The 18,953-nt window shown below is 37.7% G+C and overlaps 2 protein-coding genes across 4 annotated transcripts; one reads left to right on the forward strand and one right to left on the reverse strand.

Annotated features, from left to right (window-relative positions):
- The first annotated feature begins 9,083 nt into the window (after positions 1-9,083).
- Saysd1 (SAYSVFN motif domain containing 1) lies at positions 9,084-10,384 on the forward strand. 3 transcript variants are annotated; one of them, XM_090154619.1, is made up of 3 exons: positions 9,084-9,145; positions 9,498-9,742; positions 9,833-10,384. In XM_090154619.1, the coding sequence occupies exons 2-3, from the start codon at positions 9,557-9,559 to the stop codon at positions 10,157-10,159; spliced, it is 513 nt and encodes a 170-aa protein (XP_090010745.1). In that variant the 5' UTR covers positions 9,084-9,145; positions 9,498-9,556; the 3' UTR covers positions 10,160-10,384. The 3 variants fall into 3 exon arrangements, with proteins under 3 accessions (XP_090010745.1, XP_090010742.1, XP_090010744.1); XM_090154618.1 differs by lacking the exon at positions 9,084-9,145 and adding an exon at positions 9,292-9,397; XM_090154616.1 differs by lacking the exon at positions 9,084-9,145 and having other exon boundaries at positions 9,249-9,742.
- On the reverse strand, positions 10,228-14,576 carry Cog2 (conserved oligomeric Golgi complex subunit 2). Its single transcript, XM_090154615.1, has 16 exons — positions 14,394-14,576; positions 14,062-14,223; positions 13,916-13,981; positions 13,776-13,856; positions 13,429-13,520; positions 13,250-13,364; positions 13,001-13,180; positions 12,833-12,945; positions 12,472-12,735; positions 12,341-12,402; positions 12,113-12,279; positions 11,901-12,038; positions 11,617-11,838; positions 11,422-11,558; positions 10,633-10,816; positions 10,228-10,576 (listed from the first exon to the last, which is right to left on the reverse strand). The coding sequence occupies exons 1-16, from the start codon at positions 14,490-14,492 to the stop codon at positions 10,478-10,480; spliced, it is 2,181 nt and encodes a 726-aa protein (XP_090010741.1). The 5' UTR covers positions 14,493-14,576; the 3' UTR covers positions 10,228-10,477.
- Positions 14,577-18,953: the final 4,377 nt, after the last annotated feature.

Consider the following 18,953-nt stretch of genomic DNA (forward strand, 5'->3'; position numbering starts at 1 on the left):
CCAGCTGTAGTCGATTCGTTATATCACCATCCACGGCAGCAATTTCCAACCATTTGGAGGCCCCCCACCCCTTTTTTTTTAAATCCGTCCACGTGGATTAATTAATTTTTTTTAAGCAAGTGGTGCAATTTTTAGGTAAAATGGGTACGCGACGAAAAAATTAGAGTGTGTGTTGATCCTTTTTTGTGTACCGATAACACTTAACAAATGAGTGGTTATTTACTTATTGCTACGACTGAATTCCAGTCTATCAATTTATATTCATTCCTTCGGTACCTCGCATGTACTTCGGAACTTACAACTTTACGAAAATGAATGTACGTAGGTACACTAAGTAAAGTAAGTTTAAGAACCATTTATTTGTAAAGATAAAATAAAAGATTGGATATAGTAGCGCTCGCGAACAATTAATACTAAAAAATAAACTACTGTCAAAGAAAAGTTACTCGTACCTTTGAAAGGAATAAAAACAGCAGTGTCGTTAAGCGAATCACTGGCATTGAATATTGAAAAATTAATAAATAAATAAATTATTTCGCAAACAAATTACAGAATTTTCTGATATTAAATAAATTGGAGGCCCATATATTAAATTTTGGAGGCCCCTTAAGATGACTTTTGGATCCTTCAAGTATTCAACCCGAAGAGAACCTGGACTTTTCTATAAATACACAGACGGCCGTATGTGATGCTACCCACGATCCATGTCTCTCAGCAGGGGCGTATTAACCATTAGGCCAAGTAGGCACGTGCCTAGGGCGCCATTTTTCTAGGGGCGCCAAAACTGTGATAAAGCCCCACGGTCGAAGTACGTGGGTTGCCCCTACTTAGCTGACCAACCCGTTAGACAATGCCCAGGGGCGGAAAATAATTTTGTGCCTAAAGGCGCCGAAAGGGTTAATCCGCCCCTGTCTCTCAGCCGCCGAAGAAGAATGGTACTAATCTGAATAACCTGTCTATTAGCTTCAAACTAGATTCCAGATCCCAAGTTAACATTCTGCCACAGTACATATATGGACCGTTTCCTATTAAACAATCCCTGAAAAAACCATCTCGCTGTATAGTGACTTACACTGGGCATGATGTCCCGATCCTGGGCATAGCCAACTTCTCATGTGCCTCATTTGCAGCTAAGCAACTCCTGACTTTTTACATTACCTCTCCTAAAACAGTTCCAATATTGGGCACAAACGCATTGACGGCCTTAGCCTTAGTTCAACGTATGAAACTAGCTCCATCAGAACCTCTTGCACCCTCTTCGGCTACCGTCAATATTTCACAACCGATACATGATCCCAGGAGATACCTTTTGACAGAATTCGAAAGCTACCAACTAAGTATCAAATTAATTTAAAACCTAATGCTGTTCTATCTGTATGTTAAGCACACAAACTGTCTCATGCTTTACAGCATACAGTCTTTGAGGAACTTCAGCGGATTCTGAGAGACGGAATCATCACTCCAGTACACGGTCCAACAGAGTGGCTGCATCCTATGATAGTTGAACTCAAACCAGATGGTGGTATACGTTTATGCATAGATCCTGGCAAGCTCAATCCGGCCATTAAGGCTCAGCATTTACCGTATCCTACCGCCCAAGAAATCTTTTCTAAAGTATATGGCCGCAAGTTTTTTAGGTCTTGGACGCGAAGAGTGCCTTCTGGCAGGTGGAACTAGCCGAAGATAACTCACATTTATGCACATTTGCAACCCCGTTTGGAACCTTTCGCTTGGGTCGACTCCCTTATGGTATATGTACTGCAACAGAGGTCTTCCAACATGCAATGTATCGAGCCTTTCCAAATTCACCAACACACGCATAGCTACAGATGTTTTCATACTTGCATTTGGAAATATTCCAGAACATAACCAATTACGAGTATTTTATAGACTGCTCGTGAAAATGGTTTGACTTTCAGTTCAAAGAAGATTCAACTGGTTGTCACAAGAATAAAATATCCTGGGCATATCATCACGCCAGACCAGATCAAAGTTGATCCTTTGTTGAGCTGCCCCCTCCGGAGGACAAACAGGATTTGCAAATATTACCAGAATTATCCCCTCATACTCGGAAAAGGTCCTCCCATTTCGAGCTCTCCTCAAGAAAGACGCAATATTCAACTGTGACCCAAGATTGCAGGTCGTATATATGAATCACTAAAAACTGTAATGTCAACTACTCCTCTCCTAGCAGCATTTAATTCTCACCACCCAGGCAAAATTACAGTTGATGCCATGCAGCTCAATTGGAATCGGTGCGGCTTTCCTACAGGACGATATACCTGTTGAATATGCATCCACGTCCCTAACCGCAACCAAGAAGAACTACGCAAAAACCCAGAAGGAGTTGTTGGGTGTTCTCTTTGCTTGTAAAATATTTCACTGACACATAGTAACTTCAAATGTGTTCAATGAAACGGACCATAAACCCCTTACAGCAATCGTCCAGAAACCTAAGCATAAGTTAAACCCTCGTTTACAGACTACAGAGGATGGTTCTTCGTCTTCCGGAAAAGACTTTACAGCGGGACAACATTTAGTCCGCTCGTCTAACTGATTAATCAGGGGTGAGATATGTGTAAAGGCCACGCCAGCCGGGGGATACTTAGGGAGAGGTACGGAGCACCCTTGGTGGAAGTATGACAACCACCCATTAGGCGATTGGTGGTCGTTTTCACACGGCCATCCAAATTATCTGCCTCTCAGACGCTTGGGATTACAGGACTACGCTACTAGTCCTTACAGATTGCTGACACTCTTTCTCAATCACTTAATTTTACTCAATAATTTTACTCAAGTAAATAGACATAAACAGTTTCCAATTCATTGCATCAATTTTTGTTCTCCGTGTCCTTAACTCTGAAAAATCTGCTTCAATAATAGTTTTAACCATGTAGAATTAAATATACCTCATTAAAAATCATAAAAACAAAAAATTATCAATAAATAGAGATTTTGGTCTGGGCATTGAATATTTAAATAATCGGAAAAAATATATACATGTTTAAAAATAATAATAATAACTTTTAATAAAAAAAATCCTAAGGTTAGTCTTATTATCTCCGAGTTGTTTTTTATTGATTGGTATTTAAGTCATTGTAAAATGAAATACGCCACCATGAAGGTAGCCGAAACTTCGGCCGAGTGTTTATTATCTTTTTAAACGCTTGTGCACAAGTCTATTTCGTTGTCTTGTTTCAACTTTTTAGTTTTTAAACATATCTATCAGATCCTAACGTGTCCAACTAAAAGACTGGCCAGCCGTAATAATCTACCCCTTCCGAAATAAGAAATTGCTCTTATCATATACTTGGATATTCCAAATATAAATCCTTTATATAATCTACGATGATGAGGAATCGGATGATGAATAATTAAATAAACTGAAAACTCATGATTAAAATCGTGTAATTCCCGAAATTTAAGTTTCGAATTTTTTTATCTAGTCTAGATTCGTGCTAAGTAAACAAATTGGTTTTTCATTTCGAACGTCAGAGGTCGCCGAACTAAGAATTGTCTTAAAGGTTTTTCACCGTCATTGCAGTATGTGACATCTTATCTACCCAAACCGAAAAGATCTCCGAGTTAGTTAGTCAAAGATGGCTGATTTGGTGCTATCTAAAAATACTACATGATAATTACCACTTGATCTATCCACAAACCACCTAACCCTAGAAGGACTTGCAACCACATCGAAAAAAGGTGTCTCTATTTAACCTTTAAAACTGCCTCTACTTGCCGTGAGATGGCGCGCTCTTCAAAAAGACGCATCACATTCGAGACATAAAAAATAGGCACTTAAATAAATCATACTCCCAGGAAATCGCCATGAAGTAATTTATCCGAGAGCCAGGACCCGCTTATTATAGTGCTTGTGGAAATAATGGAAACTTTTCACCCGTAAACAGAACATCGTGTTTTTGCCAAGCCTGAATATGTCAAAAAAGCTTCCTGGTTAAAAAGGAACGCCAAGGGGATCGCTCGTTTTCTGCCGTCAAGGAGCAACAAACACAGCATCCCACACTACGAGAACGCAACCCGTCAAAAGTCGTACATTTTCTTCTGTACATTTTTCATTGGTTTAGCGCCTGCTGCCGTCGGAAGGGGAAAATTCGAAAATTGTCTTCCCCTTTCCGTAAAACCTTCAGCGTAAACGTTCGTCCAATGAAATTTGTGTTTGTTGCTCCTAGCTGCCGTAAAGGTGAAACATTTCCTTTATTTTAACAAGCCCTATATAAACAGTGACTTGCAGGTCCTGGCTCTCGGAAATATTACTTCTTGGCGATTTCTTGGAAGGATGACTTATTGGAGAGAGTTTCGTTTGTCCGACTGCTCATTTGATCGACTGCTCATTTGGCTGACTGCACATTTGGACGACGGCTCATTTGGCGGTTGGACAATACTAGGTGCGTTTGGCTAGGTACTGTCCTCTAGGTCGGTAATACCGCCCAGCGCTCGAGCGAAGTGAGTGCGATTCGCCAATACTTAGAATACATTGCCCGTTCTATAAGTCAACCTAACACTAAAGACATAGTATAGGACAGGCTATAGTATAACAGTCGGTCAAATGAGCCGTTCATTTGACCGACTGAGCAATCGGCCAAATGAGCAGTCGGCCAAATGAGCAGTCGGCCAAATGAGCAGTCGGCCAAATGAGTAGTCGGACAAATAAGCAGTCGGTCAAATGAGTAGTCGGACAAATGGATTGCTCATTTGGCCGACCAGAATTTCGGCTAAAAGGGTAGACGGCCAAATGAAAAGTCGACCAAATGAGCAGTCGGCCAAATGAAAAGTCGGTCTAATGGGGAGTCAGCCAAATGCACCCCACCCATTTATTGAAGCTTGGAGTAGAGAAGTTGACTGGAGGGGAAATCCTTTGCTCCGCGGTAGGGGCGCCTTAAGCGTCGCCCTCAATCGGGTCTTTATTGAAACCAAAATTTAAACAATCGGTCGTCTTGGATCTTGGAGTAGTTTAGAATGGATGAAATTTTTATTTGATTTCAGTTTGTATTAGTTTTTTATTATAATGGATTTTTAGTTTAAAACATTTTGAAGATCAACATGATCACGCATATAGTAAATTTTCGAAAATTATTCCACAAAATGAAGGTAAATCTTGTTATATCAAGGATCCTATATGTTAGAAGGATATGAGGCGAGGGATGAAAAATGGCAGCGCCGTCGGTGGGTCATGCGCGATAGATAGTCCGTCTTTAGATTCCGTCAAGGACAAAACATGGAGGAAGCACCGCCAAAATTGGTCCTTGAGGGAATATAAACAAGACATCCGTCACGTCCCACGTTTAGAGGCTCTCTTAAAGGGAATATAACCTGCAAAGCAATCTTTACGGAAGACCTCTTCAATTTTTCAAATTTCCCTGTACAGTGGCGCCAAACATTTTTAAAGCGAAAGGCAAGAGCGGCCAGAGCTGCAAGCGTTGGTGTTCCACACCTAATACCTGAGGTTATATTCCCTTTAATATCGACGACGCTGCCGGCGTTTTGAAAACACGGGCTGGCCGGAGGGCTACCTATCCTTCTAACATATAGGATCCTTGGTTATATTATCTAATATTGTATCTAAAAACCAATACCTAACAAGTTATTTTTCTCTTTTATAAATTAAAATTATTAAAAGAACGTGACAATGTTGAGATAAAATCTGTAACAAAAAGGAAATCATCAAACACAACGCGGTTCCCATTGCTAAGAAATATTTAAAGGAAGCCTTGGAAATAACTCTCTTTTTCGTCGCTAGAGTTCAGGTAAAACGTTGGCCCCTATCAAAAATACAGTGCATGCCGGGAGGGCTCAATGCTACAGATATGGGCATTTTCCATCCAGTCATCTTCTCTACTGCAAGATTGAAGCGTCAATTGAAATTACTACCAGCGAAACATGTCCCTTTTGTCGGTGATCTAATAGGCTTCGAGCTTAGGAAATGTAGCGCCATCCGCCTTAAAGGGAATATAACCTGCAAAGCAATCTTTACGGAAGACCCCTTCAATTTTTCAAATTTCCCTGTACAGTGGCGCCAAACATTTTTAAAGCGAAAGGCAAGAGCGGCCAGAGCTGCAAGCGTTGGTGTTCCACACCAAATACCTGAGGTTATATTCCCTTTAATATTTGTAAAATAAATATGTGAAGAAATAGCAAACACCTTTTGAATTTCTAGGTTTTCCAGTTGAACTTTCAGTTGTTATGCAGAGATAATTTTGAACGAGCAGATAGCTTTCATTCGGTCGAGACCATAGACATAATAAAGAAATAGACCCAAGATTCTACGGGGGGTAAATACGGGAGCGATAACTAGCAGACAGCCGGTATTTGTTCCGTATTCCTGTGGTACCACGTTTAAGCGACGCCTGTCGATTAGGCGAGAAAATACAAAATCATCACGTGACACGTCACACATGTTCGTGTTTGTAATCTTTTAGGTACTCTGACGTGATTCGCGAATATTTTGGCTGTGAGAATTTAAAATAAGGTAAATTTTTATTATAATTTTTAAATAAGTCAATTAATTCTTTCAAAACCCAAATAAAAAGCAGCAGATGATCTTATAATTAAAAACAAAAAATTCTATTTGCGAAATGATATTTTGTCAAAGGCTTAAGTAACTCCGGTTTGTTGTGGAACCTGTGGTTATGGCTTGTTATGGGAATATTCTGAGATTCTAAATTATAAACAAAAGTAAATGGAATTTTGATGAAAAGGATGATTCTACCTTGGATTAATAATGATTCTACTAAAGGTATGTAGCTATTGTCCTTGAAAAAAAATTAGCTTTGACAATTTAAGTCTGATGGCTTGACCCTTCATTTCTAGATTTTTGTCCTTCGCTAATTTGTGGAGTCTGAGCTTGCAATATAAATTAATAACTTTCTTAATGATGATGTTCGATTCCAACTTCAGGATCAAACATGTTCGTGGTGATCTGGTAAGATGTCCATGCCAACAATATTTCGTAATACAGGAAGTTCTAGCAAGACTACATTTCTTTTATAGAGAGAGGAATATCTCTTCATAACAACTAAACAAAATTGGCTAAAAACCAAGGAGATCTTACTCAAATTATAATAACATAATTAAACCTACACGAAATGATCCTTGGTCAAAATTTAAAGGTGAGAAGTTAGCATCACCGGTTTTTTCTATTTCACTTTCAACTGGATGTAATTTCTTTAAATTAAATAAAAAAATTATTTTGACTAATTTTACTTGTTTTAATTCTATGGAAACCAAACCAGAGTTGGAATGGCTTTTGGTGTGACCCACCTTTTGCCATTTACAATTTGTATATCCCGTTCTAAAAAGTGATCATTACAAATTAAATCATGATTTGAATGTGTCGCGATTTACAGCAATTGTCCATTGAGAAAGTATTGTAGGTTTAGATAAGGGAAACCTATAGTTATAAAAAGATTTTAAATAAGAATGAATATTCATTGAAATAATATGATAGTTTAATCCTACTTATAAAGCGCCACTAAACTTAAGTGGCGCTTTGGACTAGGCGCCCACTGGCTCTCTGTTTCGTATCCGTCCTGCCTTCCACAAGGCATTGTCTCCGTTACGAAGCAAAGGCTTGTGGAAGCCAGGACAGAGACGTTACGAGGAGTAGTGAGCGCTTGGCCTAGGCCATGAAGTACCTAACGCTTAGGAATATTTATCCGGTTTAAAATCAGACGCAAAAACTTTAGGGGTGAATTTGATAAACGGGTAGTACTTTTATGTTAGCTAACATGTTTCATAATTCGTTTTGGTGATTTTTTTTATTAAAAAGTTATAGAAAAAGTGTTTTTACGCATTGCAATAACAAGTAAAACAATACCGGAAAAGGTTTCATTCCATAAGTAGGATTAAATTATCATATTATTTCGATGAATATTTATTCTTATTTAAAATCTTTTTATAACAAAACCTACAACACTTTCTCAATGGACAATTGCTGTAAATCGCGACACATTCAAATCATGATTTAATTTGTAATGATCACTTTTTAGAACGGGATATACAAATTGTAAATGGCAAAAGGTGGGTCACACCAAAAGCCATTCCAACTCTGGTTTGGTTTCCATAGAATTAAAACAAGTAACAAAAGTCTAAATAATTTTTTTATTTAATTTAAAGAAATTACATCCAGTTGAAAGTGAAATAGAAAAAACCGGTGATGCTAACTTCTCACCTTTAAATTTTGACCAAGGATCATTTCGTGTAGGTTTAATTATGTTATTATAATTTGAGTAAGATCTCTTTGGTTTTTAGCCAATTTTGTTTAGTTGTTATGAAGAGATATTCCTCTCTCTATAAAAGAAATGTAGTCTTGCTAGAACTTCCTGTATTACGAAATATTGTTGGCATGGACATCTTACCAGATCACCACGAACATGTTTGATCCTGAAGTTGGAATCGAACATCATCATTAAGAAAGTTATTAATTTATATTGCAAGCTCAGACTCCACAAATTAGCGAAGGACAAAAATCTAGAAATGAAGGGTCAAGCCATCAGACTTAAATTGTCAAAGCTAATTTTATTTCAAGGACAATAGCTACATACCTTTAGTAGAATCATTATTAATCCAAGGTAGAATCATCCTTTTCATCAAAATTCCATTTACTTTTGTTTATAATTTAGAATCTCAGAATATTCCCATAACAAGCCATAACCACAACAAACCCGATAGTTACTTAAGCCTTTGACAAAATATCATTTCGCAATTAGAATTTTTTGTTTTTAATTATAAGATCATCTGCTGCTTTTTATTTGGGTTTTGAAAGAATTAATTGACTTATTTAAAAATTATAATAAAAATTTACCTTATTTTAAATTCTCACAGCCAAAAAATTCGCGAATCACGTCAGAGTACCTAAAAGATTACAAACACGAACATGTGTGACGTGTCACGTGATGATTTTGTATTTTCTCGCCTAATCGACAGGCGTCGCTTAAACGTGGTACCACAGGAATACGGAACAAATACCGGTTGTCTGCTAGTTATCGCTCCCGTATATTTTTGGCAAATCAAACTCCGCGTAAGGTGTCTATTTCTTTATTATGTCTATGGTCGAGACTCGGTAGGCCATAAGCCTTATGGCGGCTTTGGGTCACAGTAGAAAAATTTTAGCATTTGAAAAATACAGGTGTTCTGGAAAAACCTAATATGTTGAATTATATATTATATAAACCATCTGGAGTTCTTAACCAAAATCGTAATTTTGGAACATAATATTTCATAAATAAATTATTTGGAACGAAACGTACATGGCAAACTTGTTAAATTGGCGTCTGCTTTACCACATAAAGACTCCTGTCCAGCTTTTTACTAATTTTTCTGGGCAACAAGGTCCATACGCAAACATATTTTGCAACTTGAAATTATCTCTGGTGATTAGGTTTGTGCAAATTTGCAATTTTGGTTGCCAAAGAACACTAAATTTATTGAGAAAAAATATAAAAATTACAATCTATTTATTGTCCATTCTGTAAGCATAGTTGTTTCCTGGTTGTTTGCGCGTCTGTGGTGACTGTGGTCTGAAAAACATGAAAATAAAATGAACGAGAAACTTTCGAAATATCGAGCTTCCAAACAACAATCTCTTCTTTCCTTTTTTAAAAAGAGTAATTCAGTTAGTCAGAATGCTCAAGCCAATTGTAGCCCTGACCTCCAACCTCAACTGGACAATCTGAAAAAAACTGAAAAAATGGAAACCAATTATATAATTCCTGAAAAAGGAGAGGTAATTACATGCCTCTAGTGCTATAATAATATTTAAGGCTACTCTAGTGACCAAAGTTTTGAAAAACAAACTTTTTATTTTATTTTTCAGACTATGCCTAGCCCTAAAATTAATGAAGCTGATACCTGTGATTATAATGTAAATTGGAAAATTGTCATGATTGAAAGAACCTTGAAGATAGTTATTTGGTGTTTATTGATGGCATTATTTGTCGTTCTTGAATTTGGAGCTGTCTTTTTTGTTATATCGGCCTTTTATTTCATGTTCAAAAATTTCCGGAAAAGTCCCAAAAAACCTGGTGAATTAAGCGCGTATTCAGTTTTTAATCCAAATTTTGAGACTATAAATGGAACATTAACAGCTGAACAATTTGAAAGGGAGTTAGTTTACGGAGCAACAAGCACTCTTTCCCACTGAAAATTTAAAGTGATGAAAATATTTTTATTGAAAATTTATATTTACATTTTTATATTAAAAATGGGCTTGTTAAATAAAGACTTAAACGTTTCAGAAAAGCTATTAAGATTAATTTCTTTAAGAAATAAAATGCCCATATTTTATTAATCACTAGCCTCTGGGGACTAGAGAATACATTTTCTTTCGCTATAATTTATCTTTTAATTTATATACTAATTTTTTACAACTCTGTAATAGCTATATGAAAACAAGATGCCTTAAAAAAAATACAATGTTAAACGCATAGAGATATTGATCGTTATCCCTATTAAATATTTATCAGGAATTTGACGATAAAGAATTCCTAGTTGATTCCGCTAATTCTTTCAACTGCCCGTAACTTGAAATTGAATCGCATTTAAGGTTCAAACTTTCAATCTAAAAATTAATAAATGACATGAAATTTGGGCTTTTTAATTTCCAAATAATCTTACTTTTTGACCATAAGCTTCTATATCTATCAACAACTGCAATCTGATCTTATCATCATCACTCATAATTAAGTTGGTTTGGTTATTCCCTGAAGTAGGAGTTTTCTCTCTGGCTTTTCTTAAAATTTTCATGCTATCCTCTACTCGTTTAACTGAATGTAAAACGTCACGAGTGACTGTCAGGTACCTAGACAAAGAAATATAAAACGTAAAAATATTTAGTAACAGGTGCGACAAAGCGTGGAAATTAAGAATAGGGCTGTCTCAAGGCTGAGTAGGGTACTCTGACTAGAGACTTGAAAATCATTTTTCCAAGGCTTAAAAATTACTCGAAGTGGACTTGTTTTTATAAATAGAATGAAAAATACCCGACGAGTCCATTATTTTCTGGGCGAATCTATTATTTTCCCGCAATTCTTTTTTTTGCTTTGCTTCCAATTATTCTGCAACTAATTTTTATTAAGTAGTCGATATTTATCACAAAAGCAATAAATCCCTGATAAAAGTGATAATAATATTTAGATTTTGATTAAGTTTGTAATTTTTTAATATCAATTGGAAATTTCAAATTAGTCATAAATTTAATAATTAGTTAAAATATTTTTTTCTGATTTTAAATGGCTAGTATAAAATTTAGGACTCTTTTAGAAAATTTGGACTCAAATTGGCCTCGTAAGACTTAAAATCCATTTCTTATGGACTCTTAAGACTCGCAAGTCCAATTTTCTAAGGCTCTGGACTCTACTCGAAACCTTAAAAACAGGACTCATACGCCCCTAATTAAGAACTTACTGTTCAGTTAGCCTTTCAATAACTTCGTAACTCCAACGTTGGTACATTTCCGATGACAAACTCTTTTTGTGAGTTGATAAGAATGATTCGAGAGGATTTAATAAGATATTTACATACTTGGATGGTTTTGACGGCACCTAAAAATGGGAAAATATTTAAATTTAAGGGAAAAAAAGTGGAAAAATTTCCAGTTACCTCTTTGTTGGTTTTTCGGTAGAGTCTGGGAATATCAGGAACTTGCTTTAGGTTGGAACCGCAGAGACTCGTTAGTTGTTTAGTTATTAAACTTCCTAACACACACGGTAGGTTTGATAATTTTTCTATTAAATTATCTAACCCATTCTTTAAGATCTCTGTATTGGAAAACCCCTGAGCTTGCAATAGTGGACATATAACTTCGTTAAAATATAAAGGCACCTTTCAAATAAACAAAAGAACGTTAAAACGCTTGAAAATTAATTAAAAAAATTAAAAAAAACCTTTAATTGCAAAGTTTCAATATCTTTGACTAGCATCACTAAATTTGCAACAGTGAAACGATTATCAAATGCCAAACTGGTTGGCCCATTTGTTATTGTATTTCCCTCTAAAGTGTGTCCCGAAGCGCTAGAGATCATCTAGATTTGATAAATACCATAGAAATATCTTAGAAATATTATATTTAGATTCCTACTTCGACTTACTTACTCACCTCTTTATTCGAAATTTGTTCCGCCCAGATGCAAAATCTAGTTAAAAGTTGCAATGTTAATTTCCAAAACCTATAGCTAAGTTTCGGGAGAAAAATATCAGGGCTCCAACATTTTTCGAAACTTTTAAACAAAACATCAGAAACTTCCAAGTGATAGTCACACGCTCCTTTACAATGAAAAACTGTTTAAAATGATATAAACACATTTAAAAAAAATTAATCAAATACCATTCGATAAAGAGAAATCTTTTGACAAAGCAATTTCTAACGTTCCAGCAATTTTGGGAAATCTGTAATTTTTAAAAGCACAAAATTAAATTTGCGAAAGAAGAATTAGAAGAGAGAAGTTAGTTTCTTACTGAATTTGGAAATAAACTGGTAAATTCCATTTGCTGGTAAACCTTGTGCAAAATTCGCTGGATTGAATTTGCTTTCTAATATGCTCATTTAAACATAAGTTTTCAAATTGTTGCAAGAACAATTCACTTGCTAAATAATTTTTATGAAATTGTTCAGGATTTCCGGGTGAAAATATACTTGGTACTCTGCTTTCTATGCATTTAATAATTTCAGGGAATATTATGTTAATTAAAATGTTATATCCAGCTATGGCTTCTGGCATTCTAAAAACAAAATATTGATATAGTCGCAGCTTATTTTTCAACAATGCTATTTCATTTATACATTAATCCTGGAATTAAATTAAAATTTAGCTCTCACCCAGTTTGATTTATTGTTAGTTCCAGAAAGTGTTTACATTTAAGAGGAATAAAATCTAAAACATCTTTATACATTTTATCAATTCCAGTTTTGAGATTTTGCTCATTTATGACCTAAAAATTACAATCAGGTTGAAAAAATAACAATATGCATTTTCAAAACACTCACGTTTAACATGTAGGGCTTAGCGATTTTGGCGAGAAATAATTTTTCAACATCCGTAGCTCGTCCTAAGGTGCCATTTATTCTCAGGAGAAACTGAAGCTTGGTTCTATCATTATTATAAAGACTGTGCAAAAAAGAGCTGTCTAGGTAATTATATAGTGAAGACGATATTCGTTGAACTTTCTATTTGAAATATATTAAAAATTATAAGTATAGTCATGTCTCACAGTTGAAAATGATTTAAGCTCTTACCGGTTTAAGATCTTCTATTAATGGAAGGTTGGGAATTTCATTTAGATGGAATTGTACATGGATTAATTCATTAGCTATTCTTTCTATTTGTCCTTCTACCGGAGCTTTTGGGTTTCTGATATACAAAGGAAAATTAAAATGGTCCGAAAATGTAAGCTTTTTTTAATATTTAAACATACTGGTAGTCTTCGTTGAGAAAAGGTGCATTTTCACTCAGTCTTTCTAGTTTTTCAACTCCGCTTATAACTGTTGAGACTCTTTGTAATACCAACTGAAAATATGAAACACTAATTTTTAGAATTTATATGGTAATAACAATAATCCGTTAATGTAACATAGAATAAGTGAGAGAGCCATTCTGTAGGTCATCTCAACATGTTTTCATTAATTTGAGTATACTCAGAAGTGACACTAAATCATTCAACATTAGTTTTGAGAACGTTATTGAGAAATAATTATTTTTTATGAAAAACAATCAATTGTTTTGATTTTGGTAATAACATAATTTAATACATGAGTATATTACCTTTTTATCTCTTAATGCTTTTTGTTTAGTAAGATGATACAGAGCAGTGTTTAATGCCTCATCTAGAGCCCATTTTACCATCTAATACGATAACAATATTGAAACACATCAAATGACTAAGGAATATATGACTTCCTTACTAGAACTTCCTCTCTGAGCTGACCCAGTGGAATACACAAATTTCCTATAGATTTATCTAATCCTGCCTACAAAACAACCATATTAGATTCATATTCATATTTTATCATTGAAAGACTTCACGCGGAATCTTAAATCAATTACTTACCAAGTTAGTTGATAAGTTAACAAAATCTGCATAATCTTGGTTGATTAATTCCACCATAGAAGATTTCAGAACCTTCAAATACAAGCTAAGATCATCTCTTAACTTTTCCAATGAAATATGTTGGCGATTTTCACTAACAAACTTGTCAACTGAAAAGTTAATCTATGGAAATGAAAAAGGGAACGATAATTTTTAATTTAGAAAAATCTAATTAGAGTCAAGTTAATTGAACTAGGAACCCCAACCCTTTAACAAACCCCTCCTACGCCCCAGGAGATGGGTCTGCTAGTGCATAGACCCGGCTTTTTAAGCCTTTGAATGATGCAACTTACGTTCATAAAATCATCCTTGTTGAAGCACAAACTTAAGTTTTTAGTCATTTCTTTAGGGAATCTTGTATCCATTGTAATGTTAACTACCTTTAAACCCATTCGCTTAAATTTTGTTTATAAAAACATCGCGTTTATAACTCTTCCCTTGTCAAAAAAAATGGTTCTCAAGAAACGTCATCACGATAAACACTTTTTTTTTCAAAATAAGAAAGATATTTATTTGGTGCCTATGACAGCGGGGTCTTCGCACCACACACTCCAAAATTACATAAAAGGACTTAGCACCAGAGCAAAGAAGAGGAAAAATTAAAAAACAAAAACAGAAAAAACTGACAACAGACGAAATCTAATGACAGCCAATTAAAAAACTAGGCAAAACAAAGGTAGGAACTTAACATTAATTGATTTTCGCCACTTTAAAAATGTCACAAAGATCGTTAATAATCGCCAGGTCTCCATGCTGAACTGATTTTTTTACACCATTTCTATTTGTATCATATTTGCCGGTGACTAGAGAACCCAGAAGCCTAGGTCGAATTTTTTTACCACTCTCACAAGTGAAAAGAAGATGATCCACAGACTGCACCTTATCATAAGAACAGCTTGAGCATATGTTGGAAGATCGCAAATTTATATTATATAGTCTTTCATTTGTAGGTAAACGATCGCATATGAACCTGGCAATGAGGGAGTCCTTCCAACGTGGAAGTCTCAAAGCAGAAATGACGTCACTGGTGGGATCAGATTTATAAAAACCCTGAGCACGACTTTGCACAAATTTTTTCCATTCAGAAGTCCATATGTCATTAAACAATTTAGTACAACGCAATTTCAGACAAGATTTAGAATTTGGGAGAAACACTGAAATTAGAGGGGGACAAGAGATGTTAGAAATGTCGGCACAGCGGTCCGCAGCAACATTACCCGGCACTCCTATATGTGAAGGACACCATAACAATGAGATTTTGCCCTTGTATGTAGCACTCAAGGCCCGAAAAGTTAAAACTTGGGGATCTGAATTAAAACCAGAGAGCATGATGAGAGCTGATTTAGAATCGGAACATATGATTATATCTCCAATGGAATTCCTCTGAGCATACCGCAATGCTTGGTTGATCGCAAACAGTTCCACGGTACTAATGGAATGGCCCGGGTCCACCAAAGTTTGGTTGTCTACCCTCATGTCTGGAATGCAAAAACTGGCACCTGCACAGCCAATATCATCCCTTACAGATCCATCAGTATAAATAATGGTCTGATTATGGTGCATGCGGTCCAGTTCTGAGAAAAATAGCTGATATAGTTCTACATCAGATGTATTACCCTTAGAAAGCCGTAGCCAGTCACAATTCACCACCGCATTAACAGCCCCCCAAGGGGGTGGGGGAGGAATGGTCTCGTTCCTTTGTTCCTGATCGTGGTACCAAGCAAGGTTAAGTGACTCCAGCTTCTTCCAATACTTAAGCATGGGAGGAGTTTTATGTGATTGCCATTTATTTTCGTAGGGTCGCAATTCGGCAATACTCGATTGAACGTGCCTCCTGTAATATTCTGGAGTATCTGATGCCGCCGCTATTGCTAGATATTGAACTCCCAACAAGTCTCGTCTGTGAGAAAGTGGCATGATGGCTGCTTCTGCCTCCATCAAAGCAATGCGAGTAGATTTGGGAACTCCAAGAATCGCCCTAAGCGCTGCATTTTGCACTCTGTCTAGTTTATCTAAGTGAGTTTTCGCCGCCGTACTATATACCAAACAAGAGTAATCCAAGCGTGAACGAATGAGGTGAGTGTATAAAACCCTCAGAGCTCGTCTAGAGGCACCCCAGTATGTAGATGAAACAGCTCTCAGTAAATTTAATCTCTTCATAGAGGACCTGTGCAGGCTATCAATGTGATTTCGCCAAGTTAATTTTGAGTCAATAGTGACACCAAGGTAGACGTATGTCTCTACCCTATCCAAATGTGTCTGACCCACACTGAAGAAAATATCATCATAAAAGTCAGTATTCCGCTTGTTGTGTATCACCATATATTTGCATTTGGTGGGTTGAAATGTTAGGCCCCAGTCTGTACTATAAACTTCCATATTGTTCAGAGCCACTTGGATGTGATCTTGTAGGGTCTCGGCATGGGGCCCGGAGGCCCAGATAGCCAGATCATCAGCGTGTTCACCGTGTTGTACGCCCACTGGACATCCCTTTGAAGCGTCTGCCAGCATTATATTAAAGAGAGTAGGGCTGAGAACACTCCCCTGAGGGAGGCCACGAGTTATAGGGAATGTGTCTGACACTGTACCACCAACCTTGACAGCCGCAGTGCGCTCGGTCAAAAAGTTTGTCAACCAGTCATAAAGGTTGCCAGTGACCCCCAGTGTTTTCAATTTTTTTAATAATGCATGATGATGGACACTTCCAAAAGCGTCTTTAAGGTCAAGGAAAACCACTATGCATATGTGGCCACGAGCCATAGCTATCTGAGCCTCTTGTGTGAGTCTCAGAATATTGTCTGTCGGCCTGCGACCTGTCCGAAAGCCTGATTGGGTGTCTGGGATGGCCCCACTACCTTCCAAAAACCAGTTTAGACGAAAGAGGCCCAACCTATCATACAATTTCCCAAGATTAGGCAGCAGGGAAATCTCACGGTAGGACTGAACGTCGTGTGGATCTTTGCCAGGCTTACAGATAGGATGTAAGAGGGCATGTTTCCATTCCTTGGGGTAAATACCGTGAACCCAAAGGTAATTAAAGAGGTCTAATAATTTGGCTTGCAGTGTTGTAGGAGTATTCTTCAACATCAGGTTGGAGATGTCATCGACACCAGGAGCTGAGTTCTTCAGACTGGATAAAACCCGATCGATTTCCTGTTTGGTAAAAACAAGGTTGTAAATATCCCATGAAGCAACGTTGTCAGTTGCCTTCTTGCCGGATGGAAGAGAAGTTGTTGGCGGGAGATGGACCCGCTGTTGGAATGTTTCGGCCAGGATTCGGGCAACGTCATTAGGCTGAGAAAGGACTCTGTCATCGTGGATTATTGTGATGTTGTGTGAAAAAGGGACACCTCGACTGAACCATTTGACCCTATTCCAGACTTGGGTAAGGGAGGTATGGGTATTTAAGCCATTGCAATAAGCCTGCCAGCCTTTTCCTTTGAGCTCTTTTGCATACCGGCGGAATTCTGCCGCAGCTTTCCGGTACCGCACGTAATCTTCGACTGTCCTGGTGGTTCGTGCACGCCTTCGTAGAGCATTCATTCGTTTGAGTTTTATTGGACAAGTGGCATCCCACCATTGTGGCGTGCGGGGTTGCGTTGGACCGCCACTTCTTTTCTTTGGAATGTGGACGTTTGCTGCCCTGGATATCAAATTTGTAATGGACCCCACCGCCAAGGGGAAATCAGGATGGAGTAAGCCTTCGTCAATGGTTCGGCGAAAACCCAACCAGTCAGCATTGGGGTAATGCCACCTTGCAGGTGCGTTTCGCTGACCATAGGCCCCATCCGCAGATTCGATGAGGATGGGGAAATGATCACTGGACCCTACCCTCAAGGTGTTCCACGATATCCGGTGTGCAAGAGAGGAACTTGCAAACGTTAAATCCAGCGCACTGTCCATAGCGTTGATAGAATGTCTAGTGATTTCCCCTGTGTTTAATAGGACCATATGGTCCGTATCCTCGAGCCAGCTAACGAGGAGGTCCCCTTGGCGATTATTGGTAAGACAACCCCACAGAGTATGATGGGCGTTGAAGTCACCCGTAATGATAAAAGGCTTTTCCACTTTCTCCGTCAGATCATCCAGGAAAGCCCTATCAGCAGTTTTTTGCGGGTCATAAATGTTGACTAATGTCACCGCCCTACCATTGACAGTTATGGAAGCCATGCAGATTTCTGGACCTTTATTGCTCCGGAGTTTCAGCCTGACTGCATTCAACCTGTTATCTATTAGGAAAGCTAATCCCCCACCATCAGCAGTAGTTGGATCTGAGCGATCACAACGAAAAACGGTGTAGAAACCAAAATCGAGGTTAAGTCTATCCGTAGGTTTCAACCACGTCTCCTGAAGGGCGACGACCGAGGGATTATACGTCCTGATAACATCTGTGAGTTCTCCCATGCGCCTTTTCACACTTCGAATGTTCCACTGAATAAGAGTGAAGTTATGTTCTTTCATCTTGCGGTATAGCTGTAGACATCTTAGGAGACACACCTTTATGCGGAGGAACAGGGCCTCTCGTGGACTGGACGGCAAGGCCTTCGGAAGGGGCAAACCTAGCGATGGCAGAGTCCAGTAGCGTATTAAGAGCGACCTCCAATTTGGGGGAAATTGCTGCACCTCCTGTACAAAGTTGGGCCACGCCCTGGATGAGTTCGCGGATGAGATTTTTGAAGTCATCCAATCCCAAAAAGGCCGAAGGGGTAGGGGACGACTGCTGTTGATGCTGGGATTTGACTGATAACATTGATTCTTGAGACGGCTGTGTAGATGTCGAAGGCGCCTGTGACCTCTCCGATCTCTGTGGCGGACGGGTGACAGTTGCATAGCTCCTATTTTTTGCCAGTTCT

Source organism: Leiobunum rupestre, chromosome 7 (genome assembly GCF_980474605.1).
Source record: "Leiobunum rupestre chromosome 7, qqLeiRupe1.1.hap1, whole genome shotgun sequence".
NCBI lineage: Eukaryota > Metazoa > Arthropoda > Arachnida > Opiliones > Sclerosomatidae > Leiobunum > Leiobunum rupestre.